The 27,383-nt window shown below is 39.2% G+C and overlaps 1 protein-coding gene across 4 annotated transcripts in view; it reads right to left on the reverse strand.

Annotated features, from left to right (window-relative positions):
* The window catches only part of Usp30 (ubiquitin specific protease 30), a 301,098-nt gene that overhangs the window by 41,704 nt on the left and 232,011 nt on the right, over window positions 1–27,383 (reverse strand). For 2 of the 4 annotated variants that reach the window (XM_070101827.1, XM_070101825.1), the window contains exons 6-7: window positions 21,962–22,102; window positions 13,608–13,744 (exon numbers count right to left, since the gene is read on the reverse strand). In XM_070101827.1, coding sequence (XP_069957928.1) covers window positions 13,608–13,744; window positions 21,962–22,102 — 278 coding nt within the window. Of the gene's footprint in view, window positions 1–13,150; window positions 13,267–13,607; window positions 13,745–21,961; window positions 22,103–27,383 lie in introns of those variants that run through there. The other 2 variants (XM_070101826.1, XM_070101828.1) reach the window with 2 other exon arrangements.

Consider the following 27,383-nt stretch of genomic DNA (forward strand, 5'->3'; position numbering starts at 1 on the left):
CTTCCCAATACCTCTAACTCTCCATTTAATAACTCTCCTCTCCTATTTTTAACTGACAAATCCATTTGCTCTCTAGGCTTCCTTAACTTGTTAATCTCACTCCAAAACTTTTTCTTATTTTCAACAAAATTTGTTGATAACATCTCACCCACTCTCTCATTTGCTCTCTTTTTACATTGCTTCACCACTCTCTTAACCTCTCTCTTTTTCTCCATATACTCTTCCCTCCTTGCATCACTTCTACTTTGTAAAAACTTCTCATATGCTAACTTTTTCTCCCTTAAATAAATAATTGTAATAATATTGAGGAAACAAACTCAAATACCACTTGAGTACAGGCAACAGATCCTACATTTATTCACCTTCAACAACAAGAAAAAAAAAAAATTGCAATATCAGAGAAACACTAGTTCCAATTTGACCTGGAGTACAGGTAACATCTCAGTGAGTCTTATCTTATATTTCCTTGCCTTCAATCCTGCAAAATCATCTATCACATCATCAAAATCAATGATTTTCCCTATATAGGCCTATTTATACAGTGGAACCCCGAGTTTCAGCCGCGTCTAGCTTCAGCCTTTTCGAGTTTCGAGTGCTTTTGGCTAAATTTTGTCCCGAGTTTCATACTGTGCCCAGTGTTTCGGCCTGCATACCAGACCTGTCCGCCTGCCCATGGTGTCGTGAGTCAGTGTGGCTTTGTTTCTCCTCGAGTGAATGTTATCCTCCATGTAGTAATAGAACTCAATATGTGTATGCAAATGATGCAAACTCTTCCACCCAACCAATCACAATAGGAATCCCACAAGGAAGCATCCTTGGACCACTCCTCTTTCTCATCTACATCAATGATCTACCGAATGCATCACAGCTACTCAAACCCATATTATTTGCAGATGACACTACATATGTCTTTTCCCACCCAAACACAGTCATACTAGCAAACACAGTCAATGCTGAATTACAGAAAATATCTGCCTGGATGATGACTAACAAACTTACCCTGAACACTGATAAAACCTATTTCATTCAGTTTTTAAACAAAGCTGCAAATGATCCATCAGTCACAAGACTCACAGAGGGAAAATTCCTAGGTATCCACCTTGACAGTAGCCTTAAGTTCTGGACACACATACAACAAATCACCAAGAAAATCTCCAAGACTGTAGGCATACTATCAAAGATAAGGTACTACGTTCCACAATCAACTCTCCTGGCATTGTACCATTCACTCATATACCCTTATCTTACATATGGAATTTGTGCATGGGGATCAACAACATCCAATCACCTAAAACCCCTAATAACCCAGCAAAAGGCAGCATTAAGAATGATAACAAATTCCCACTCTCGCCAGCATACTCCACCAATTTTCAGAAGTCTGAATCTGCTCACCATTAAGAACATCCATACTTATTCATGTGCCTACTACATACACAGAACAATACACACAAATATAAACCCCCCACTCAAACTTCTCCTCACCAACCTAAACAGGACACATTACCACAACACAAGACACAGATCTCTTTTTGATATACCTCGTGTCCATATCACACTGTGTAAAAACTCTATGCACATAAAGGGCCCCAAAATATGGAATTCATTACCAGAAGATATTAAAGTAACCCAGTCTGAAAATCCATTTAAGACTCTTCTCAAAAGCCACTTAATCACCCTAGACTAAATGCTAAATACTCAGTACACATTTACTCACCTATGTACTCCCACATCGTAAGTGAAACAATCACATTGAACCTTTTATCCATTGTTGACAGGAATATAATTGAATGACTCAAGAAATCGTAATGACACGATTGCAAATAAACCATACCCCCGGCCGGGATTGAACCCGCAGTCATAGAGTCTCAAAACTCCAGCCCGTCGCGTTAGCCACTAGACCAGCTAGCCACAATAAGATTCATCCAACTAGGTATATTTCTACACCATAGGAAAGTTAGCACAGGCACCTCTGTGACCACAAATGCAAGTTTTTACAGACGAATCTCCAGCTAGCGTGGCCGTGACGAACTCTAGCTCAAGTCCCTTCACTGCCGTCAACATGACCGCGGGTTCAATCCCGGCCGGGGGTATGGTTTAATATAATTGAATCATTGTTTTCAAAGAAAGTATTTTCGAATATAAATATATCTTTGTATTATACAAATTTTGATTCATTTATAATTACTATCCTACTGTACAACTATGATATACTCCTTAGTATTAAGTAGACTGTAACCCAATAATGTTAAGTCGGCCCATAATGCCTAGGCATAATAGAGGCTCTCTTTGCATGGCAACCCACTATTGTAAATACAAAATCTCAATGTACTGTTTGCAAAGACATAAAATAAATAAATAAATAAATGGTTGAGGCAGTGGTACATAATGTAATGCAACAAATTCACAACTATAATGCTTCAAAATTGAAATGTTCAAACTTCAATGTTTCAAATACTCAACTGTACTTCACATTGTAAATTGTTTACAGTAATTTTTACCACTGAATCTATCATCGCTTAGTTAATTTTAAGTTAATTTTAAGCCTGCCCATAATGCTCTGCATACAAGGGGCTTTTGGCATGTACACCCAACTACTATAATTCCTTGTACAACTATGTATCATGTCCAAATAAAGTATTGTATTGTATTGTACTGCCTCAACCACTGTGAGAGGGTGGGTAGATGTAGGGGTGAATGTGAGAGGGATGGGTGGGTGGGTGAGTGTGTGCAAGTATAGTGTGTGAAGGTTGTGCCTCAATCACTGAATGAACCTGTCCTGGACTGGAACATCCCTCCTGGGCTTCCACACCCACCCACCACTAACACAATATCAATATCCAAAGTGGTGTTGGCAGTGCCACTGCCTCAATCACTGCCACAGTGGTTGAGGCAATAGTTGAAGGGGATTCCCCTTCCAAACAATAATAAGTCCTCCCTCCTCCTCCCTATCTTCCAGACACCAACAAGTCTTCAATAAAGGTACGTAAATATGATTTTAAATGTTTATTTAAATGTTTATCTATTTCATTACTCATTAAAGTAGTACAGTGGACACTCATTTTTTGTAATTCTCGAAAGTTGTAATTTTCGAAAATCGTAACTTTTTTTGTCAAAACATCGACCTGAAAATCGTCGTTTGACTCACAAATAGTCGTTTGTCTCGGACATGTATGCACAGCCCCGAGCAGCCTCACACTCCATTCCCAGCCAGTGCGCCATTGTTTATCAGTGAGTGAAGATGATCCCACGAGTTCATACGATACATTTCATAATATTCCATTCATTGTAGTGCTTGCAACTGCTAAATAAGCCACCATGGCTCCAAAGAAAGCTTCTAGTGCCAACCCTTTGGCAAAGAATGTGATAAACACATATACGTAATTTAAGTAAAAGTTTGTAGAAAAATAAGAAAGTGGTGGTGGTAGAGTGGTAGCAGTTGTGATAGTGGTAGAGGGTGGTAGCAGTTGTGATAGTGGTAGATGGTGGTAGCAGTTGTGATAGTAGTAGAGGGTGGTAGTGATGGTGGTAGAGGGAAGTGGTAGTGGGTGCTAGTGATGGTGGTATAGGGTGGTAGTGGTTGTGATGATGGTAGACGGTGCCTTCTTCAGTAATTCAACATTTCTACTAACTCCTCCAATGTTGTTGGAGTTATATAGGGCTACAGAAAACACTGCCACCTCAGCTGCTCCTTCACCACCATTATGGACGGCTTATGCTCTCACTGGCCCTTATACACCCAACAGAACACCTCTTGTTTCATACATGACTTATTTTATTCATTCTAGAGTATATTCCATGTTTCTATGTTATTAATATTGTTTATTATGTCATATTAGTTGAATTGTGACAGATAAATAAGCCACAGAGTTGATACTAGTGTCATATTCTCAAACAAAAAACTCGCCTCTCCTCCCTCTGCCCTGTCTGCCATACACCAACAAGAGTCTTCAATAAAGGTAAGTGTGATGTTAAATGTTCATTTATACATTTTATTAGAGCTTTACATTTATTTGGCATTCTTTTCTGCATGTAAATCTATATTTAAGCTAGGAAAGTGACCCCTGAAGTGACCTAGAGCCCTTATGGAGGGGGATTCCCCTTCCAAACAATAATCTCTCTTCCTTCTCTCCTCCTCCCTGTCTTCCATTCATCAACAACAGCCTTCAATAAAGGTAACCGTCATGTTGAATGTTCATTCTTCTGTGCATGTAAATCTATCTTTAACCCTTTCAGGGTCTGTCCCATAGATCTACGGCTTTATGTTCAGGGTCCAAACCGTAGATCTACGCCATGAGCTCAGTTCACTCTGATAAACTGTGAGTGGTAAATTTGGGCCTAGATATGAGAGAATACATCTATGTGGTATGTGTGCACCACATAAAACAAATCCTGCAGCACACTGTGTATAATGAGAGAAAAAACTGAGACCGTGATTTTCGATTAAAACAGTGACTTTGCAGTGTTTTTTCGTATGTTTTTTATAGTTGTATTTGCGATTTCTTGGTTTCATCTGATAGAATGGAAGACATATTACAGAAAAAGAGATGATTTTATTGGTTTTAGCACTGGAAATGGCTTGAAACTGAGCTCAAAGTATCGGAAATGTTAAATTTTTGCCGATGTTCAAGAGTAAACAAATGACCTCACACGTCTAATACACGCCAGCTGGTGGGTCTAATATACATTCACAAATGTGGTGGTGATATTTATACAATTATTACAATATTGCATAACAGTAAATCTTCTATTTTTTGGTGTGAATAAAAATTCATTTATGTGAATAAAAAATCAAAATGGAATTTATTTGTAAAGCCTCAAAATGTAACTAATGAACAGAGGAAATGTTAGTTTAGTGCCAGGAATACCTACATTGTTTATTCTGGACCCTATTTTGAAACTGGAATATTTTGAACTTTGTGTTAAATTGGCCAAATTACCAATTTCCGATCATTTTATTTTGTAGTTGAAACAGCTGACTTGGCGATTTCTTGTACTCAATCGATAGAATAGAAGTAATACTAGTGAAATAGCTAAGAATTTGGTCGACTGGAATAATGTAATTGGCCTAAAATGGGAGTCAAAGTCGGCAAAATCGCCGATTCGTAAATATCGTTGACACATCAAAATTCGCGAGAGCGTAATTTCTCCAATTTTCCATCAAATTTCATACTTTTTGTTTCATTACCTTCACAAAAATATTCTCTGCCATTTCATAAGAAAAAATAATTTTTTTTTTTTTTTTAAATTCTTGGACACTGGGGCACCACTACAGATTTTGGCTTTGGGCCCTGAAAGGGTTAAGGTAAAAAAAAAAAATTTTTTTTTTGATACTTCTGAGTGTCTGGAACGAATTAATTGGATTTACATTATTACTTGTGGGGAAATTGGATTCACAAATCATCAATTTCGATAATAGTCACACTCTCTGGAATGAATTACAGTGGACCCCCGCATACCGATGGCACCACATAACGATTAATCCGCATACCGCTTGCTTTAATCGCAAAAATTTTGCCTCGCATACCGCTTAAAAACCCGCTCACCGATTTTCGTCCGAGACGTGTCCAATGTGCGCCCTCAGCCAGCCTCACATGTGCTGCCCGTGCCATTGTTTACCAGCCAGCCTCCGCGGTAACATCCAAGCATACAATTGGAATATTTCGTATTATTACAGTGTTTTCGGTGCTGTTTCTGGAAAATAAGTGACCATGGGCCCCAAGAAAGCTTCTAGTGCCAACCCTACAACAATAAGGGTGAGAATTCCAATAGAAATGAAGAAAGAGATCATTGATAAGTATGAAAGTGGAGTGCGTATCGCCGACCTGGTCAGGTTGTACAAGAAACCCCAATCAACCATCGCTACTATTGTGGGCACCAGAAAGGCAATCAAGGAAGCTGTTCTTGCCAAAGGTTTAACTGTGTTTTCGAAACAAAGATCGCAAGTGATGGAAGATGTTGAGAGACTCTTATTGGTGTGGATAAATGAAAAACAGCTAGCAGGAGATAGCATCTCTCAAGCAATCATAAGCGAAAAGGCTAGGAAGTTGCATGAGGATTTAATTAAAAAAATGCCTGCAACTAGTGCTGATGTGAGTGAATTTAAGGCCAGCAAAGGTTGGTTTGAGAGATTTAAGAAGCGTAGTGGCATACATAGTGTGATAAGGCATGGTGAGGCTGCCAGTTCGGACCACAAAGCGGCTGAAAAATTTTTTTTTTTTTTTATTATCACACCGGCCGATTCCCACCAAGGCAGGGTGGCCCGAAAAAGAAAAACTTTCACCATCATTCACTCCATCACTGTCTTGCCAGAAGGGTGCTTTACACTACAGTTTTTAAACTGCAACATTAACACCCCTCCTTCAGAGTGCAGGCACTGTACTTCCCATCTCCAGGACTCAAGTCCGGCCTGCCGGTTTCCCTGAATCCCTTCATAAATGTTACTTTGCTCACACTCCAACAGCACGTCAAGTATTAAAAACCATTTGTCTCCATTCACTCCTATCAAACACGCTCAAGCATGCCTGCTGGAAGTCCAAGCCCCTCGCACACAAAACCTCCTTTACCCCCTCCCTCCAACCCTTCCTAGGCCGACCCCTACCCCGCCTTCCTTCCACTACAGACTGATACACTCTTGAAGTCATTCTGTTTCGCTCCATTCTCTCTACATGTCCGAACCACCTCAACAACCCTTCCTCAGCCCTCTGGACAACAGTTTTGGTAATCCCGCACCTCCTCCTAACTTCCAAACTACGAATTCTCTGCATTATATTCACACCACACATTGCCCTCAGACATGACATCTCCACTGCCTCCAGCCTTCTCCTCGCTGCAACATTCATCACCCACGCTTCACACCCATATAAGAGCGTTGGTAAAACTATACTCTCATACATTCCCCTCTTTGCCTCCAAGGACAAAGTTCTTTGTCTCCACAGACTCCTAAGTGCACCACTCACTCTTTTTCCCTCATCAATTCTATGATTCACCTCATCTTTCATAGACCCATCCGCTGACACGTCCACTCCCAAATATCTGAATACGTTCACCTCCTCCATACTCTCTCCCTCCAATCTGATATTCAATCTTTCATCACCTAATCTTTTTGTTATCCTCATAACCTTACTCTTTCCTGTATTCACCTTTAATTTTCTTCTTTTGCACACCCTACCAAATTCATCCACCAATCTCTGCAACTTCTCTTCAGAATCTCCCAAGAGCACAGTGTCATCAGCAAAGAGCAGCTGTGACAACTCCCACTTTGTGTGTGATTCTTTATCTTTTAACTCCACGCCTCTTGCCAAGACCCTCGCATTTACTTCTCTTACAACCCCATCTATAAATATATTAAACAACCACGGTGACATCACACATCCTTGTCTAAGGCCTACTTTTACTGGGAAAAAATTTCCCTCTTTCCTACATACTCTAACTTGAGCCTCACTATCCTCGTAAAAACTCTTCACTGCTTTCAGTAACCTACCTCCTACACCATACACTTGCAACATCTGCCACATTGCCCCCCTATCCACCCTGTCATACGCCTTTTCCAAATCCATAAATGCCACAAAGACCTCTTTAGCCTTATCTAAATACTGTTCACTTATATGTTTCACTGTAAACACCTGGTCCACACACCCCCTACCTTTCCTAAAGCCTCCTTGTTCATCTGCTATCCTATTCTCCGTCTTACTCTTAATTCTTTCAATTATAACTCTACCATACACTTTACCAGGTACACTCAACAGACTTATCCCCCTATAATTTTTGCACTCTCTTTTATCCCCTTTGCCTTTATACAAAGGAACTATGCATGCTCTCTGCCAATCCCTAGGTACCTTACCCTCTTCCATACATTTATTAAACAATTGCACCAACCACTCCAAAACTATATCCCCACCTGCTTTTAACATTTCTATCTTTATCCCATCAATCCCGGCTGCCTTACCCCCTTTCATTTTACCTACTGCCTCACGAACTTCCCCCACACTCACAACTGGCTCTTCCTCACTCCTACAAGATGTTATTCCTCCTTGCCCTATACACGAAATCACAGCTTCCCTATCTTCATCAACATTTAACAATTCCTCAAAATATTCCTTCCATCTTCCCAATACCTCTAACTCTCCATTTAATAACTCTCCTCTCCTATTTTTAACTGACAAATCCATTTGTTCTCTAGGCTTTCTTAACTTGTTAATCTCACTCCAAAACTTTTTCTTATTTTCAACAAAATTTGTTGATAACATCTCACCCACTCTCTCATTTGCTCTCTTTTTACATTGCTTCACCACTCTCTTAACCTCTCTCTTTTTCTCCATATACTCTTCCCTCCTTGCATCACTTCTACTTTGTAAAAACTTCTCATATGCTAACTTTTTCTCCCTTACTACTCTCTTTACATCATCATTCCACCAATCGCTCCTCTTCCCTCCTGCACCCACTTTCCTGTAACCACAAACTTCTGCTGAACACTCTAACACTACATTTTTAAACCTACCCCATACCTCTTCGACCCCATTGCCTATGCTCTCATTAGCCCATCTATCCTCCAATAGCTGTTTATATCTTACCCTAACTGCCTCCTCTTTTAGTTTATAAACCTTCACCTCTCTCTTCCCTGATGCTTCTATTCTCCTTGTATCCCATCTACCTTTTACTCTCAGTGTAGCTACAACTAGAAAGTGATCTGATATATCTGTGGCCCCTCTATAAACATGTACATCATGAAGTCTACTCAACAGTCTTTTATCTACCAATACATAATCCAACAAACTACTGTCATTTCGCCCTACATCATATCGTGTATACTTATTTATCCTCTTTTTCTTAAAATATGTATTACCTATAACTAAACCCCTTTCTATACAAAGTTCAATCAAAGGGCTCCCATTATCATTTACACCTGGCACCCCAAACTTACCTACCACACCCTCTCTAAAAGTTTCTCCTACTTTAGCATTCAAGTCCCCTACCACAATTACTCTCTCACTTGGTTCAAAGGCTCCTATACATTCACTTAACATCTCCCAAAATCTCTCTCTCTCCTCTGCATTCCTCTCTTCTCCAGGTGCATACACGCTTATTATGACCCACTTCTCGCATCCAACCTTTACTTTAATCCACATAATTCTTGAATTTACACATATGTGCATGAATTCAAGGAGTACATAGAGACTGAAGGACTGAAACCTGAACAAGTGTTTAATTGTGATGAAACAGGCCTGTTTTGGAAGAAAATGCCAAGCAGGACCTACATTACTCAGGAGGAAAAGGCACTCCCAGGACATAAGCCTATGAAAGACAGGCTTACTTTGTTGATGTGTTCCAATGCTACTGGTGATTGCAAAGTTAAGCCTTTATTAGTGTATCACTCTGAAACTCCCAGACCGTTCAGGCAAAAGAATGTCCTCAAGGAGAATTTGTGTGTGCTGTGGAGGGCAAACAGTAAGGCATGGGTCACTAGGGACTTTTTCTATGACTGGTTACACCATACATTTGCCCCCAATGTGAAAGATTACCTAACTGAAAAGAAATTAGAACTTAAGTGCCTCCTGGTGTTAGACAATGCCCCTGGTCATCCTACAGACGTGGCAGAGCGACTTTATGGGGACATGAAATTCATTAACATCAAGTTTTTGCCTCCTAATACCACTCCTCTCCTGCAGCCCATGGACCAGCAGGTTATTGCAAACTTCAAGAAACTGTACACAAAAGCTCTGTTTGAAAGGTGCTTTGTAGTGACCTCAGAAACTCAATTGACTCGAAGAGAGTTTTGGAAAGAGCACTTTAATATCCTCAATTGTGTAAACCTTATAGGTAAGGCTTGGGAGGGAGTGACTAAGAAGACCTTGAACTCTGCTTGGAAGAAACTGTGGCCAGAATGTGTAGACAAAAGGGATTTTGAAGGGTTTGAGGCTAACCCTGAGAGGATTATGCCAGTTCAGGAATCCATTGTGGCATTGGGAAAGTCCTTGGGGTTGGAGGTTAGTGGGGAGGATGTGGAAGAGTTGGTGGAGGAGGACAATGAAGAACTAACCACTGATGAGCTGATAGATCAACTTCAAGAGCAAGAGGCCAGACCTGAGAAAACTGGTTCAGAGGAGGGGAGAGAGAAATTGAAGAAGTTGCCTACTACAAAGATTAAGGAAATCTGTGCAATGTGGCTGAAAGTGCAAACCTTTATGGATGAGAATCACCCTCACACAGCTATTGCAAGCCGTGCTGGTGATTATTACACTGACAATGTTGTGAAACACTTTAGGGAAGTCATAAAGGAACGAGAGGTACAGGCCACTATGGACAGATATGTTGTGCGAAAGAAGTCCAGTGACTCTGAAGCTGGTCCTAGTGGCATTAAAAGAAGAAGGGAAGTAACCCCAGAAAAGGACTCGACACCTCAAGTCTTAATGGAAGGGGATTCCCCTTCTAAACACTAACACTCTCTCTCCCCTCCTCCCATCCCATCAATCATCACCAGATCTTCAATAAAAGTAAGTGTCATGTAAGTGTGCATGCCTTTTTCAGTTTGTGTGTATTAAAATTAACATTTCATGTGGTAAAAAAAGTTTTTTTTTCATACTTTTGGGTGTCTTGCACGGATTAATTTGATTTCCATTATTTCTTATGGGGAAAATTCATTCGCATACCGATTATTTCGCATAACAATGACCCCTCTTGCACGGATTAAAATCGGTATGCGGGGGTCCACTGTAATTACGAAAAACGAGGGTCCACTATATATGTATTTATAATTGTTTTGTGTATGTAAAACTATATTCTTTAAAAAATGTATTTTTTGTGTATATTTTTGTGGGTCTGGAATGGAGTTATTGGATTTACATTATTTCTTATCGGAAATATTGCTTTGACTTTCGGCCGCTTTGAGTTTAGGCCAAGTGTCTGGAACGGATTACGGCCGAAACTCGGGGTTCCACTGTACTCTGTAATCCTAAAATAGGCTATACAGAAATGAAGGATTCTTCTCTTATGTTGCTGCAGCACTGTTTTGGGGATTAGTGTCACCTTCTTATGAGGTTCTATGGTGTCACTCCCTAAATGGTGCCACCGCGGGGGTGGCCCACCCCCTTACGACGCCACCTTGTTTAGATGTTCCTCCAAACTGCAAATATTGCAAACCCCCTCCTTTAAAGTGCAGGAATTGTACTTCCCATTTCCAGGATTCAAGTCCAGCTAACCGATTTCCCTGAATCCCTTCACAAAATATATTCTGCTCACACTCCAACAGTTTGTCAGGTCCCCTAACCATTCATCTCCATTCACTCCTAGCATGCTCATGCACGCTTGCTGGAAGCTAAAGCCCCTCGCACACAAAACCTCCTTTACCCCATCCATCCAACCTTTTCAAGGACAACCCTTACCTCACCTTCCTTCCCCTACAGATTTATATGCTCTCCAAGTCATTCTACTTTGTTGTATTCTCCCTAAATGACCAAACCACTTCAACAACCCCTCTTCAGCTCTCTGACTAATAATTTTAGTAACTCCACACCTCCTCTTAATTTCTACACTACAAATTCTCTACATAATATTTACACCACATTGCCCTTAGATATGACATCTCCACTGCCTCCAGCCTCCTCCTCACTGCAGCATTTACAACCCATGCTTCACACCCATATAAGAGTGTTGGTACCATTATACTCTTGTACATTCCCTATTTTAATAAAAATATATTTTATATATCACACTGTGCTGGCATCCAGGTACAAATTAAAATCACTAAGACTGTCTTATTAGTCTTGAAGATGCCATATTAATAATGATGATGATAATCAAATGCAATAATTATCACTCTGAGGTGCATTGAATGTCATATATTACGTTAACATAGATATTTTCATGAATCCATCTATGATATTTTTTTCAAAATTATATGGTAAACACACTAGGTAACATATAGACATGATAAATACACCCACAGTAAAATAAATCACAAATATGCGATGTTGGAAAGAATAACGTTTTCTCCAGTCCAACACCAAAGATAATGTGTGTGCAATAGTATTACTGGGGGTAACTGTAGAAAATTATTCCTTTCGTATGCCTTCACTCAGAGCGTCATTCCTTCTATAGGTCAATGAGAATGGGAGTGTTGCTCTTTATTTATTCTACTGTACCAACATGGAAACAACATGTACACAATGTAAGGTGTTTGTATTATGGTAAAAGCTTCACAAACATGGAAATGATGTGTATGAACCAGACGCGTTTGTCTCCTTGTTTACATACTTTGCGTTTCTGTTCTCTCTTATTTACTTCTCTCTCTCCCTCTCTTGTTTATTAGTTTTATCTTGTTTACTCACCTCTCACCCTACATTAAGACTACAAATATTTTAATTATGGTAAATAATGAGTGTACTGTATGTATATGCATTTTATCGCTCTAGGGAGCTCTAAATGTCGTAGTATATTATGTGTGGGTGGGGTGGCCTGGCTGTCTACCATACCTCCCACACCTGACTTCTTACAATAAATACTACTCACCTCTCACCCTACATTAAAACTACAAGTATTTTAAGGTCAGTATGAGTGTACTGTGTGTGTATTTCACTTTTTGTTTTTCATACCTAGTTCCACTGCTAACTTTGTGTAACCTTGTTATCTGGCATTCATAAGTGGAAAAATAGACGTTCTGCTTTCTGGCAATGTCTGCTTTCCAGCGGTAGCCTGGAACCTAACCTGCTGTATAAGTGGGGCCCTACCGTACATATATACAAAGAATTTGTCTAAAATATACCCCCTTTACACTGCTATGTACTACAATATATGTGTACTCCTGGGGTGATAAGTAGCTTAGTGGTGAGACAGTTCATCTCACACCAGAAAGGTTCTAAGTTCAATTCTTGGGCCAGCAAAACATTTGTGAAAGTTTCTTTACTGCTTTACTCACCAAGCAGTAAAAATAGGTACCTGTGTGTTAGCTAGGGTAGGACTGGGAGAATGCTATATAAATGTGAGTGAGATATATTGAAAAAAGAGAAGTAGCATCACAGTGGAAAGCAGAGGTACCATAGATACAACCTGAGAATATAGGGTCAATGTCAGTGGTCCAAGACCACTCAACCTTTTACCAGGAGATACCAGGAATATTGCTGGAACAGGTAGAGTTTTCACCATGAAACCAGACCACTATTTACTTGAAGTGCCTGATCAGCCAGGTTGTGATGACTATGTGGACCTACAGGCTGCTAGAAGCAACAACCTGGTTGGCCTGGCACCCAACAAAGAAGTCTGGTCAAAGCCAGGCTGCGAAGATAAAGAAATCTAGAAACCAGTCACTGGAAAAATATGTTAGAAAATTCACAGTCCTGCTGGGGACTCCAATGAAATTAATAAAAAATACAGTGGTACCTCGGGATATGAACACCTCAAAACTCGAACAATTATTTAAGTGTATTTATGTAAGTGCTTTTGTAAGTGTATTTTGGGGGATCTGAAACGGATTAATCTAATTTACATTATTCCTTATGGGAACAAATTCATTCAGTATCGGCACTCGAACAGCCTTCTGGAACGAATTAATTTCGTATCCCGAGATACCACTGTATATGTATATATACTCACCTTAAAAAAAAAAAAATACTGACCTTGGCTCAATGTGGGTTGCTGTAGCACTCTGACTTATAATGGATGAGATTGGCAACTGGTGAGTGCTTTGTGACCAGTATGAGCTGCTTGAATCACTGCTGCAATCATGTCCACTAACTTTGCAATTTTGAAGTCCCTATCACAGGACCAATTGGAGAATGGAAAGTGTTAAAAAAATAAAAAAAATTACATAAAAATTAAAAAATAAAATGTATAATACTGGAAATAAAAAATAATTTCATCTCTCAATCTTTCTAAGGAAAGCAACCAATAATGGGCACCTTATTCCACTGAGCAATATATTTATTTTTTTATTAATACATCGGCCATTTCCCACTGAGGCAGGGTGACAAAAAAGAAGAAACACTTTTATCATTGTTTACTCCATCACTGTCTTGCTAGAGGTGTGTCTACACTACAGATCAAAAACTACAACATATCTATGCCCCTCCTCCAAAAAAATATTCCAAAAATCATTAACTACGAAGCAGAAGTTCTACTCTGATAGGATGGATCCAAATGGCATACTGACAACAACAGTCAAGACAAAATATATAATGTAGAATAAGTTATGTTCTTAAGCTGTTGCAGAGTAATGCTTAACTGTGTGTTCAGTCTGTGTACACACCATTTCATTCAACTTAGACAAATTTGTATAAAGTTTATAATAATTTGATATTAAAGACTAGTTTAGAAAATGCATCACTGCTAGTTTTATTTGGTCTCTGTTACTTTTAACACCACTGATCATCAATTACTGACAGTAAGCTTTTCAGCCATGGCATTAGGAATGCAGCCTCTCCTCATTTAGTGACATGCTCGTTTACCACCTCGGAGTTACGACAGGCTCTCTCACCAGTATTCATACCTCAGTAATGTATGTATATTAGGGCTGATTTCCTCTATTCTGTTAATTTCAATATACAGTACACTACTGTATAAACATTTAAAAATATACAAGAAATGTTATAAATAGTGCAAAGATGACAGTAAATCAATATCAAAGATGGTTGACACAAACTCACTACCATTATAGTATGCTCCTCTCTTAGTGACAAATTCATTTAATGACATGATATTAGGAATGGAACTCCATTGTTAAGTGAGGAGAGGCTGCACTGCTTTGTTAGTTCTGTACCTGTATCTTTCTGATCAGTCATATCTAATAGTATTCAATAATTCTGTAGCTGAGCCATCTCCTTAGTTGTGTGCCATTCCTCAGGGCTTTTATTCTTGGACCAGTATTGTTAATTATTTATAATAGTAGCTTAACCTACTGCTGGATGACCACAAGGTTGATTATCATTTCCAATCTGATGATACACAAGTCTACATGCTAGTTCTAAATATGCAACATGCAAGACTCTGTTGTAGTTCTCTTTCATTGGATATTTGGTTGATAAATAGAAAATTGAAACTAAATGACGGTAAAGCTGGGTAGTACACTGGGGACTCTGGTTCCTTTGATTGTGGTACTGTCAGTTTGCAGCCTGTGGGATCAGTGAGGGATCTGGGAGATGGGCAGTGTGTTAAAAAAAAAAATCAACCAAATTGTTAAATCTTGAATTTTTTTAAATTAATTTCTATGCAGTCAGAAAATATCTTAAAAGGAGAGCATATACACCTACCATCCGACTTACGACCGAGTTCAGCTCTGAGAAACCAGTCGTAAGTTGAAATGGACGTAAGTCGAACTTTACTACTGAATATCAACATAACATTTTTGTAATGACTTTATTTTATTGTTTTATTTTGGTATTTCATGTTTTACTTTACTTTTTATGCTGCTAGTACTGTATTTTATACTGTAAGGTTTAGGATAAATGCTGTGTACAACACAAACACTTGTTTATTTCCCAGAAATTTGGCATAAAAAACACGGTCGTAAGTCGAGTCGTCGTATGTTGAGCAGGTCGTAAGTCGGATGGTAGGTGTATTTTGATTCTTATCTATAAGTTTGTTTCCTCTTAAAGTGATTTATCCAATTGCTTAAGGGTTTGCCTAACTACTTGTTAAAACAGACTTCAGCCTGGACTGAATCATGCAGCTAGATTGGTATTTCTGCTCTCAGCTAAGGTTCCCACCACTCCTTACTTGTATGAGCTGCATTGGCTCCCTAACAAGGCAAAAATTGAATTTAACTTCTGTTTACTGACATTTAACCTTTCCAATGTCCAGATCTCCAATCTGAAACTTGTCCACCATGTCCGAGAATTTTCAATCTTTTTTTTATTAAATTGAAGAGAATCTTTTTCTGATGGTAATAAAATGAAAAGTACAAAATTTGGCCAGGAGGGCTAATATAGCTAACACACCTGACTTCTTACAATAAATACTACTCACCTCTCACCCTACATTAAGACTACAAATATTTTAAGGTAAGTAATGAGTGTACTGTGTGCATTCTACTTTTTATTATTTAATATTTAGTTCTATTGCTAACTTAATATATGTTAGTGTTAACTTGTTATCTGGCATTTATATGTGGAAAAAAAAGGGCGCTCTGCTTTATGGCGATGTCTGCTTACCGGTGGAATCCTGGAACCTAACCTGCTGTATAAGTGGGGCCCTACTGTACTACATTTTAAATTTTGGTAAACGGCCTTTATCTAATACGGATAAGTGGAATAATATTTATAGTGCAAATAATGCAAAAAAAGGAGGCTTATTATTACACTAGAACAAAACACTGATGTAATAAATGTAATGCACATGGCGATAGCAACTCCAAGAAAAGCTGAGATGTCGGTATGCATGAATCTGTGATCTGGAATATTATAAAACATGCAGATGAAATACAAGAAAAAGGTACAGTTGTATCAGCTTGCTAACAACTACTAGAAATAGTAGCATTATAGTGAAAGTAATGGAGTGACTCATCAAACATAAGCTTTGAGTCTCTTTGCAGAAGTGAAAGAAAACAGTTCATGCAGAAACTGAAGAGACTTTTATTGCAAGCAATGGTTCGTTTGACCATTTTAGAAATGAAATTCAATTGCATAGTGTTAAAATTAAATTATCTGTGAGTGCAGAAAAAGCTGCTGCTGTTTAATATCCCAATTTAAGAAAATAGTGGAAGATGGTGGATACACAGACCAACAAATATATTTCTCGTGTTTGGAAAGACATTTTGCCTCATTGCACAAATAATTTTGAGGACTTTCCATCTCAAGTGCAAGCTGTTGCTGATGAAATAACAGAGTGGACGATGGCTTTATTTCCATGAACTGGACTCTACAAATGTCCCTGACTCAAGAAATGGCTGATGGAGACCTTAATTTACATCAAGAATAAAATGTAATAAGTGTAATAAAATGTGAGAAGTACAATACCTGCACTTTAAAAGAGGTGGCTTAGGATATTTACTGTTTAGAGGGACATCTAAACTGTCGTATCTGTGTGCCTCTGAAAAGACAGTGATAGTGTGAATGATGGTGAAAGTTTTTTTTTTTTTTTTTTTGGTAACCCTGCCTCGGTGGAAGATGGTCAGTGAATTAAAAAATGTAACAACATTTTCACTGTTTAATTTATAATAAACTTAAATAAGAAATATATTTTTATTGTCCTTTGGTAATACAGTGGACCCTCGCCTACCGATATTAATCCGTTCTTCAGAGCTCAACGTTAAGCGAAATTATCGTTAGCTGAATTAATTTTCCCCATAAGAAATAATGGAAATCAAATTAATCCGTTCCTGACACCCCAAAGTATGAAAAAAATAATTTACCACATGAAATATTAATTTTAATACACAAAAACTGAAGAAGACATGTACAATTACATGACACTTACCTTTATTGAAGATCTGGTGATGATTGATGGGATGGGAGGAGGGGAGTGTGTGGATGGTGTTTAAAAGGGGAATCCCCTTCCATGAGGACTTGAGGTGTCAAGTCCTTTTCTGGGGTTACTTCCCTTCTTCTTTTAATACCACTAGGACCAGCTTGAGAGTCACTGGACCTCTGTCGCACAACATATCTGTCCATAGAGGCCTGTACCTCCCGTTCCTTTATGACATTCTTAAAATGTTTCACAACACTGTCAGTGTAATAGTCACCAGCACGGCTTGCAATAGCTGTGTGAGGGTGATTTTCATCAAAAAAGGTTTGCACTTTAAGCCACATTGCACACATTTCCTTAATCTTTCATGTAGGCAACTTCCTCAATTTCTCTATCCCCTCCTCCGGACCAGTTTCCTCAGGTCTGGCCTCTTGCTGTTGAAGATGATCTTGCAGTTCATCAGTGGTTAGTTCTTCATTGTCCTCCTCCACCAACTCTTCCACATCCTCCCCACTAACCTCCAACCCCAAGGACTTCCCCAATGCCACAATTGATTCCACAACTGGCATAGGCTTCTCAGGGTTAGCCCCAAACCCTTCAAAATCCGTTTTGTCTACACATTCTGGCCACAGTTTCTTCCCAGCAGAGTTCAAGGTCCTCTTAGTCACTTCCTCCCAAGCCTTACCTATAATGTTTACACAACTGAGGATGCTAAAGTGATCTCTCCAAAACTCTTTTAGAGTTAATTGAGTTTCTGAGGTCACTACAAAGCACCTTTCAAACATATGTTTTGCGTAGAGTTTTTTGAAGTTTGCAATGACCTGCTGGTCCATGGGCTGCAGGAGAGGAGTGTTATTAGGAGGCAAAAACTTCACCTTAATGAAGCTCATGTCCCCAGAAAGTCGCTCTGCCACGTCTGATGGATGACCAGGAGCACTGTCTAATACCAGGAGGCACTTAAGGTCCAATTTATTTTCCAGGAGGTAATTTTTCACAGTGGGGGCAAATGCATGGTGTAACCAGTCATAGAAAAGGTCTCTAGTGACCCATGCCTTACTGTTTGCCCTCCACATCACACACAAATTAGCCTTGAGGACATTGTTTTTCCTGAACACTCTGGGAGTTTCAGAGTGATACACCAATAAAGGCTTCCCTTTGCAATCACCACTAGCATTAGCACACATCAACAGAGTAAACCTGTCTTTCATAGGCTTATGTCCTGGGAGTGCCTTTTCCTTCTGAGTAATGTAGGCCCTGCTTGGCATTTTCTTCCAAAACAGGCCTGTTTTGTCACAATTAAACACTTGTTCAGGTTTCAGTCCTTCACTGTCTATGTACTCCTTGAATTCCTTCACATATTTTTCAGCTGCTTTTTGGTCTGAACTGGCAGCCTCACCATGCCTTATCACACTATGTATGCCACTACGATTCTTAAATCTCTCAAACCAACCTTTGCTGGCCTTAAATTCACTCACATCACCACTAGTTGCAGACATTTTTCTAATTAAATCGTCATGTAACTTCCTAGCCTTTTCACATATGATCGCTTGAGAGATGCTATCTCCTGCTATCTGTTTTTCATTTATCCACACCAATAACAGTCTCTCAACATCTATCACTTGCGATCTCTGTTTTGAAAACAATGTTGCACCTTTGGCAAGAACAGCTTCCTTGATTGCTGTTTTCTTGGCCACAATAGTAGCGATGGTTGATTGGGGTTTTGTGTACAACCTGGCCAGCTTGGAGACATGCACTCCACTTTTATACTTAGCAATGATCTCTTTCTTCATATCCATAGTAATTCTCACCCTTTTTGCAGTAGGGTTGGCACTAGAAGCTTTCTTGGGGTCCATGGTGACTTATTTTGCAGGTGCAATCACTAAAAACACTGTGATAATATGAAATGTTCCGATTGTATGTTTGGATGTGACCGCGGTGGCTGGCTTGTAAACACTGGCACCCACGGGACAAGTGAGGCGTGCTCAGGCCACATGTGGACGCGTCTCAAATGGAACGAATCGCGTTGGGCGAGTTTTTTAGCGCTAGCCGAGGCAAAATTTTTGCGTTAAAATGTATCGCTAGGCGGATTTAACGTTATGTGATGTGCTCATTAGGTGAGGGGTCCACTGTACGTATATTAACCTTTAAACGGTCCAAATGTATATATACATTCGCTCACGTAGCATCCTTCATTGAACATTGGCACTATAGGCCTGAGTCACCTAGACATGAGATAATGGGTGTGCACACTCAGTGTGTGCCATATGAAAAAAATTAGGGATGCCTGGGTACCAAATGCTCTTTTTTCCTATAAAAAAAAAAATTCTCAAAATCTTCAGGCCCTGCGCAGGTGAATGTATATATATACGTTTGGATCATTTAAGGGTTAAAAAATTTCATTACATATTGTATTTTCAATGTAATGGGAACAATTATCATACTTTGTGTGTTATAATGGCTTCGAATAGTACAAATTCATTTAACACAACCATTTAGTGGGATTCATTATTCGTAGTAATACAGTGGACCCTCGACATTCGATACTAATCCTTTCCTGAGAGCTATCGAATGTCGAAAATATCGAAAGTCGAATTAATTTTCCCCATAAGAAATAATGGAAATCAAATTAATCCGTGCAAGACACCCAAAAGTATGAAAAAAAAAATTTTACCACATGAAATATTAAGTTTAATGCAACAAAATAATTACAATTTTTCTCTCCCCTCCTCTGAAGCAGTTTCCTCAGGTCTGGCCTCTTGCTGTTGAAGATGATCTAGCAGCTCATCAGTGGTTTGTTCGTCATTGTCCTCCTCCACCAACTCTTCCACATCCTCCCCACTAACCTCCAACCCCAAGGACTTTCCCAATGCCACAATGGATTCCTCAACTGGCATAGGATTCTCAGGGTTAGCCTCAAACCCTTCAAAATCCCTTTTGTCTACACATTCTGGCCACAGCTTTTTCCAAGCAGAGTTCAAGGTCCTCTTAGTCACTTCCTCCCAAGCCTTACCTATAAGGTTTATACAATTGAGGATATTGAAGTGATCCTTCCAAAACTCTTTTAGAGTCAGTTGAGTTTCTGTAGTCACTACAAAGCACTTTTGAAACATAGCTTTTGTGTGCAGTTTCTTGAAGTTGGAAATGACCTGCTGGTCCATGGGCTGCAGGAGAGGAGTGGTATTAGGAGGCAAAAACTTGACCTTAATGAAGCTCATGTCCCCAGAAAGTCGCTCTGCCAAGTCTGTAGGATGACCAGGGACATTGTCTGATACCAGGAGGCACTTAAGGTCTAATTTCTTTTCAGTTAGGTAATTTTTCACAGTGGGGGCAAATGCATGGTGTAACCAGTCATAGAAAAAGTCCCTAGTGATCCATGCCTTACTGTTTGCCCTCCACAGCACACACAAATTAGCCTTGAGGACATTCTTTTGCCTGAACACTCTGGGAGTTTCTGAGTGATACACCAATAAAGGGTTCACTTTGCAATCACCACTAGCATTGGCACACATCAGAAGAGTAAGCCTATCTTTCATAGGCTTATGTCCTGGGAGTGCCTTTTCCTCCTGAGTAATGTAGGTCCTGCTTGGCAATTTCTTCCAAAACAGGCCTGTTTCGTCACAGTTAAACACTTGTTCAGGTTTCAATCCTCTATGTACTCCTTGAATTCATGCACATATTTTTCAGCCACTTTGTGGTCCGAACTGGCAGCCTCACCATGCCTTATCACACTATGTATGCCACTACAATTCTTAAATCTTTCAAACCAACCTTTGCTGGCCTTAAAGTCACTCACATCACCACTAGTTGCAGGCAATTTCTTTACCAAATCATCATGCAACTGCCTAGCCTTTCCACAAATGATCGCTTGAGAGATGCTATCCCCTGCTATCTGTTTTTCATTTATCCACACCATTAACAGTCTCTCAACATCTTCTAACACTAGCGATCTCTGCTTCGAAAAAAAAGTTGCACCTTTTGCAACAACAGCTTCCTTGATTGCCATTTTCCTGCTCACTATAGTAGACATGGTTGATTGGGGTTTACTATACAACCTGGCCAGCTCCAACACACGCACTCCACTTTCATATTTTGCAATTAGTATCTCTTTCTTCATTTCAATAGTCATTAGCGCCTTTTTTCTCGAAGGCTTGGCATTAGAAGCTTTCTTGGGGCCCATGGTTACTTATTTTGCAGAAACAAGCACCAAAAAAAGTGATGATATGGAATGTACGTAATGTATCCTTAGATGCACGCACACTGGCTGGCTTGTAAACACTGGCACACACGGTGCAGTTCAGGCCACACGTGGACACGTCTCGTATGAAACGAGACGAATCGCATCGAATGTCGGGCTTTCCATCGAATGTCGAGGCGAAATTTTTGCGTTAAAATGCATCGAATGTCGGATTTATCGAATGTCGATGCCATCGAATGTCGGGGGTCCACTGTATAGGCTTTGATGTATGGTCACAGACTAGGTAGCAGGGGCACTGACCCCCCAAAACCCTCTCCAGGTATAACCAAGTAAACACTAAGAAGAATAAATACAGCAGTTAAAGTTGGTATGGTATACCTGCGTTGTGATGGAAGTAGCGTAGGTATAGGGGTCCATAATAAGGAACTCTGGGAAGACTAAGTGGTCTCGACGCTTGATTGCCGTCCCGTTCTCCAACCAAACAGTGCGTTTGATGTGAACACACAGACAATCTGGAAGCTGAAAAGGTCAATAACTTCAAATTACACCTTCAGTTAAAGTGTTTATTTATATATACACCTTCAGAATATGCAAAACAACCACTCTGAAAGAATAGAGAAATTCCAAGCGCTTACTCACATTATCAAGGAACTATGAAAGTAAAGCATCCAAGGAAGCTATATAAGGGGTCTGGTCGGCACCTCACTATCAGATCCCACAACGGTTTAAACACGTGACGCGCGGCGAGCCAACTTGGAAAGGTCCTTGGCACAACTCACCCACAAGCTATTCTACCCAAGAAATAAGAAATTTTAAAGATTATTTGTCCAGTGTATTATTAAATTCTTCCCAAATTCTATTAATTATAAATGGATCTAATTTATATAAACCAAAGGAAATATTCATATTATTGTCAAAACTGCTTTTTATGAAACAAGATGGACTTGCTTGATACTACTATATATATGGTTAAAATCTCTTACATGAATAAATAGAGCATTGGAATCTTGTCCAGTTCTAATGCTATATTTATGTTGTTTTTACCAGTTTGACCGTAATAAACTTTATCGCAAATTTTACAAGGAATCTTATAGACACATCCATCAGCATTTTGGGGGGAATTCTTTATCAAAAGTTTTTTTACTGTATCGAGATTTTTGAATACATATATATATATATATATATATATATATATATATATATATTAAAGTTGTATTCAAAAATCTCGATATAAAAAAACTTTTGATAAAGAATTCCCCCCAAAATGCTGATGGATGTGTCTATAAGATTCCTTGTATATAAAGTTTATTACGGTCAAACTGGTAAAAATCTCGAACTAAGATTAAAACAACATAAATATAGCATTAGAACTGGACAAGATTCCAATGCTCTATTTATTCATGTAAGAGACTTGTTTCATAAAAAGCAGTTTTGACAATAATATGAATATTTCCTTTGGTTTATATAAATTAGATCCATTTATAATTAATAGAATTTGGGAAGAATTTAATAATACACTACAAATAATCTTTAAAATTTCTTATTTCTTGGGTAGAATAGCTTGTGGGTGAGTTGTGCCAAGGACCTTTCCAAGTTGGCTCGCCGCGCGTCACGTATTGTGGGATCTGATAGTGAGGTGCCGACCAGACCCCTTATATAGCTTCCTTGGATGCTTTACTTTCATGGTTCCTTGATAATGTGAGTAGTCACGAAAGCGCTTGGAATTTCTCTATTCTTTCAGAGTGGTTGTTTTGCATATATATATATATATATATATATATATATATATATATATATATTTGGTAAGAGGGAGGTGAAAGTGTATAAACTAAGGGAGGAGGAAGTTCGGGCGAGATATAAGCGACTATTGGCAGAAAGGTGGGCTAGTGCAAAGATGAGTAGTGGGGGGGGGGGTGGAAGAGGGTTGGAATAGTTTTAAAAATGCAGTATTAGAATGTGGGGCAGAAGTTTGTGGTTATAGGAGGGTGGGGGCAGGAGGAAAGAGGAGTGATTGGTGGAATGATGAAGTAAAGGGTGTGATAAAAGAGAAAAAGGTAGCTTACGAGAGGTTTTTACAAAGCAGAAGTGTTATAAGAAGAGCAGAGTATATGGAGAGTAAAAGAAAGGTGAAGAGAGTGGTGAGAGAGTGCAAAAGGAGAGCAGATGAAAGAGTGGGAGAGGCACTGTCAAGAAATTTTAATGAAAATAAGAAAAAATTTTGGAGTGAGTTAAACAAGTTAAGAAAGCCTAGGGAAAGTATGGATTTGTCAGTTAAAAACAGAGTAGAGGAGTTAGTAGATGGGGAGAGGGAGGTATTAGGTAGATGGCGAGAATATTTTGAGGAACTTTTAAATGTTGAGGAAGAAAGGGAGGCGGTAATTTCACGCACTGGCCAGGGAGGTATACCATCTTTTAGGAGTGAAGAAGAGCAGAATGTAAGTGTGGTGGAGGTACGTGAGGCATTACGTAGAATGAAAGGGGGTAAAGCAGCTGGAACTGATGGGATCATGACAGAAATGTTAAAAGCAGGGGGGGATATAGTGTTGGAGTGGTTGGTACTTTTGTTTAATAAATGTATGAAAGAGGGGAGTTAGTAGATGGGGAGAGAGAGGTATTAGGTAGATGGCGAGAATATTTTGAGGAACTTTTAAATGTTGAGGAAGAAAGGGAGGCGGTAATTTCATGCACTGGCCAGGGAGGTATACCATCTTTCAGGAGTGAAGAAGAGCAGAATGTAAGTGTGGTGGAGGTACGTGAGGCATTACGTAGAATGAAAGGGGGTAAAGCAGCTGGAACTGATGGGATCATGACAGAAATGTTAAAAGCAGGGGGGGATATAGTGTTGGAGTGGTTGGTACTTTTGTTTAATAAATGTATGAAAGAGGGGAAGGTACCTAGGGATTGGCGGAGAGCATGTATAGTCCCTTTATATAAAGGGAAAGGGGACAAAAGAGATTGTAGAAATTATAGAGGAATAAGTTTACTGAGTATACCAGGAAAAGTATACGGTAGGGTTATAATTGAAAGAATTAGAGGTAAGACAGAATGTAGAATTGCGGACGAGCAAGGAGGCTTCAGAGTGGGTAGGGGATGTGTAGATCAAGTGTTTACATTGAAGCATATATGTGAACAGTATTTAGATAAAGGTAGGGAAGTTTTTATTGCATTTATGGATTTAGAAAAGGCATATGATAGAGTGGATAGAGGAGCAATGTGGCAGATGTTGCAAGTATATGGAATAGGTGGTAAGTTACTAAATGCTGTAAAGAGCTTTTATGAGGATAGTGAGGCTCAGGTTAGGGTGTGTAGAAGAGAGGGAGAATACTTCCCGGTAAAAGTAGGTCTTAGACAGGGATGTGTAATGTCACCATGGTTGTTTAATATATTTATAGATGGGGTTGTAAAAGAAGTAAATGCTAGGGTGTTCGGGAGAGGGGTGGGATTAAATTATGGGGAATCAAATTCAAAATGGGAATTGACACAGTTACTTTTTGCTGATGATACTGTGCTTATGGGAGATTCTAAAGAAAAATTGCAAAGGTTAGTGGATGAGTTTGAGAATGTGTGTAAAGGTAGAAAGTTGAAAGTGAACATAGAAAAGAGTAAGGTGATGAGGGTATCAAATGATTTAGATAAAGAAAAATTGGATATCAAATTGGGGAGGAGGAGTATGGAAGAAGTGAATGTTTTCAGATACTTGGGAGTTGACGTGTAGGCGGATGTATTTATGAAGGATGAGGTTAACCATAGAATTGATGAGGGAAAAAAGGTGAGTGGTGCATTGAGGTATATGTGGAGTCAAAAAACGTTATCTATGGAGGCAAAGAAGGGAATGTATGAAAGTATAGTAGTACCAACACTCTTATATGGATGTGAAGCTTGGGTGGTAAATGCAGCAGCGAGAGACGGTTGGAGGCAGTGGAGATGTCCTGTCTAAGGGCAATGTGTGGTGTAAATATTATGCAGAAAATTCGGAGTGTGGAAATTAGGAGAAGGTGTGGAGTTAATCTAGGTAGTAGGTTGGTAGACAGCAACCGCCCAGGGAGGTACTACCGTCCTGCCAAGTGAGTGTAAAACGAAAGCCTGTAATTGTTTTACACGATGGTAGGATTGCTGGTGTCCTTTTTTCTGTCTCATAAACATGCAAGATTTCAGGTACGTCTTGCTACTTCTACTTACACTTAGGTCACACTACACATACATGTACAAGCATATATATACACACACACACACCTCTGGGTTTTCTGCTATTTTCTTTCTAGTTCTTGTTCTTGCTTATTTCCTCTTACCTACATGGGGAAGTGGAACAGAATTCTTCCTCCGTAAGCCATGCGTGTTGTACGAGGCAACTAAAATGCCGGGAGCAAGGGGCTAGTAACCCCTTCTCCTGTATAAATTACTAAACTTAAAAAAGAGAAACTTTTGTTTTTCTTTTTGGGCCACCCTGCCTCGGTGGGATACGGCCGGTTTGTTGAAAGAAGAAGAAGAAGTGTGGAGTTAATAAAAGCATTAGTCAGAGGGCAGAAGAGGGGTTGTTGAGGTGGTTTGGTCATTTAGAGAGAATGGATCAAAGTAGAATGACATGGAAAGCATATAAATCTATAGGGGAAGGAAAGAGGGGTAGGGGTCGTCCTCGAAAGGGTTGGAAAGAGGGGGTAAAGGAGGTTTTGTGGGCGAGGGGCTTGGACTTCCAGCAAGCGTGCATGAGCGTGTTAGATAGGAGTGAATGGAGACGAATGATACTTGGGACCTGACGATCTGTTGGAGTGTGAGCAGGGTAATATTTAGTGAAGGGATTCAGGGAAACCGGTTATTTTCATATAGTCGGACTTGAGTCCTGGAAATGGGAAGTACAATGCCTGCACTTTAACCCTTTCAGGGTCCAAGGCCCAAATCTAGAGTCACGCACCAGTGTCCAAGAATTTAAAAAAAAAAAATGTGTTATTTTTTCTTATGAAATCGTAGAGAATCTTTTTGTGAAGGTAATAAAACAAAAAGTACGAAATTTGGTGGAAAATTGACGAAATTATGCTCTCGCGAATTTTGATGTGTCAGCGACATTTACGAATCGGCGATTTTGCCGACTTTGACTCCCATTTTAGGCCAATTACATTATTCCAATCAACCAAATTCTTAGCTATTTCACTAGTATTACTTCTATTCTATCGATTGAGCACAAGAAATCGCCAAGTCAACTGTTTCAACTACAAAATAAAGTGATCGGAAATTGTTAATTTGGCCAATTTAACACAAAGTTCAAAATATTCCAATTTCAAAATAGGGTCCAGAATAAACAATGTAGGCATTCCTGGCACTAAACTAACGTTTCCTCTGTTCATTAGTTATGTTTTGAGGCTTTACAAATAAATTCCATTTTGATTTTTTATTCACATAATGAATTTTTATTCACACCAAAAAATAGAAGATTTACTGTTATGCAATACTGTAATAATTGTATAAATATCATCACCATATTTGTGAATGTATATTAGACCCACCAGCTGACGTGTATTAGATGTGTGAGGTCGTTTGTTTACTCTTGAATATCGGCAAAAATTTAACATTTCCGCTACTTTGAACTCAGTTTCAAGCCATTTCCAGTGCGAAAACCAATCAACATCATCTCTATTTCTGTAATATATCTTCCATTCTATCAAATGAGACCAAGAAATCGCAAATACAACTATAAAAAACATACGAAAAAACACTGCAAAGTTGCTGTTTTAATCGAAAAATCATGATTTAAGTTTTTTTCTCTCATTATACACAGTGTGCTGCAGGATCTGTTTTATGTGGTGCA

Source organism: Cherax quadricarinatus, chromosome 79 (assembly GCF_038502225.1).
Source record: "Cherax quadricarinatus isolate ZL_2023a chromosome 79, ASM3850222v1, whole genome shotgun sequence".
Taxonomy (NCBI): Eukaryota; Metazoa; Arthropoda; class Malacostraca; order Decapoda; family Parastacidae; genus Cherax; species Cherax quadricarinatus.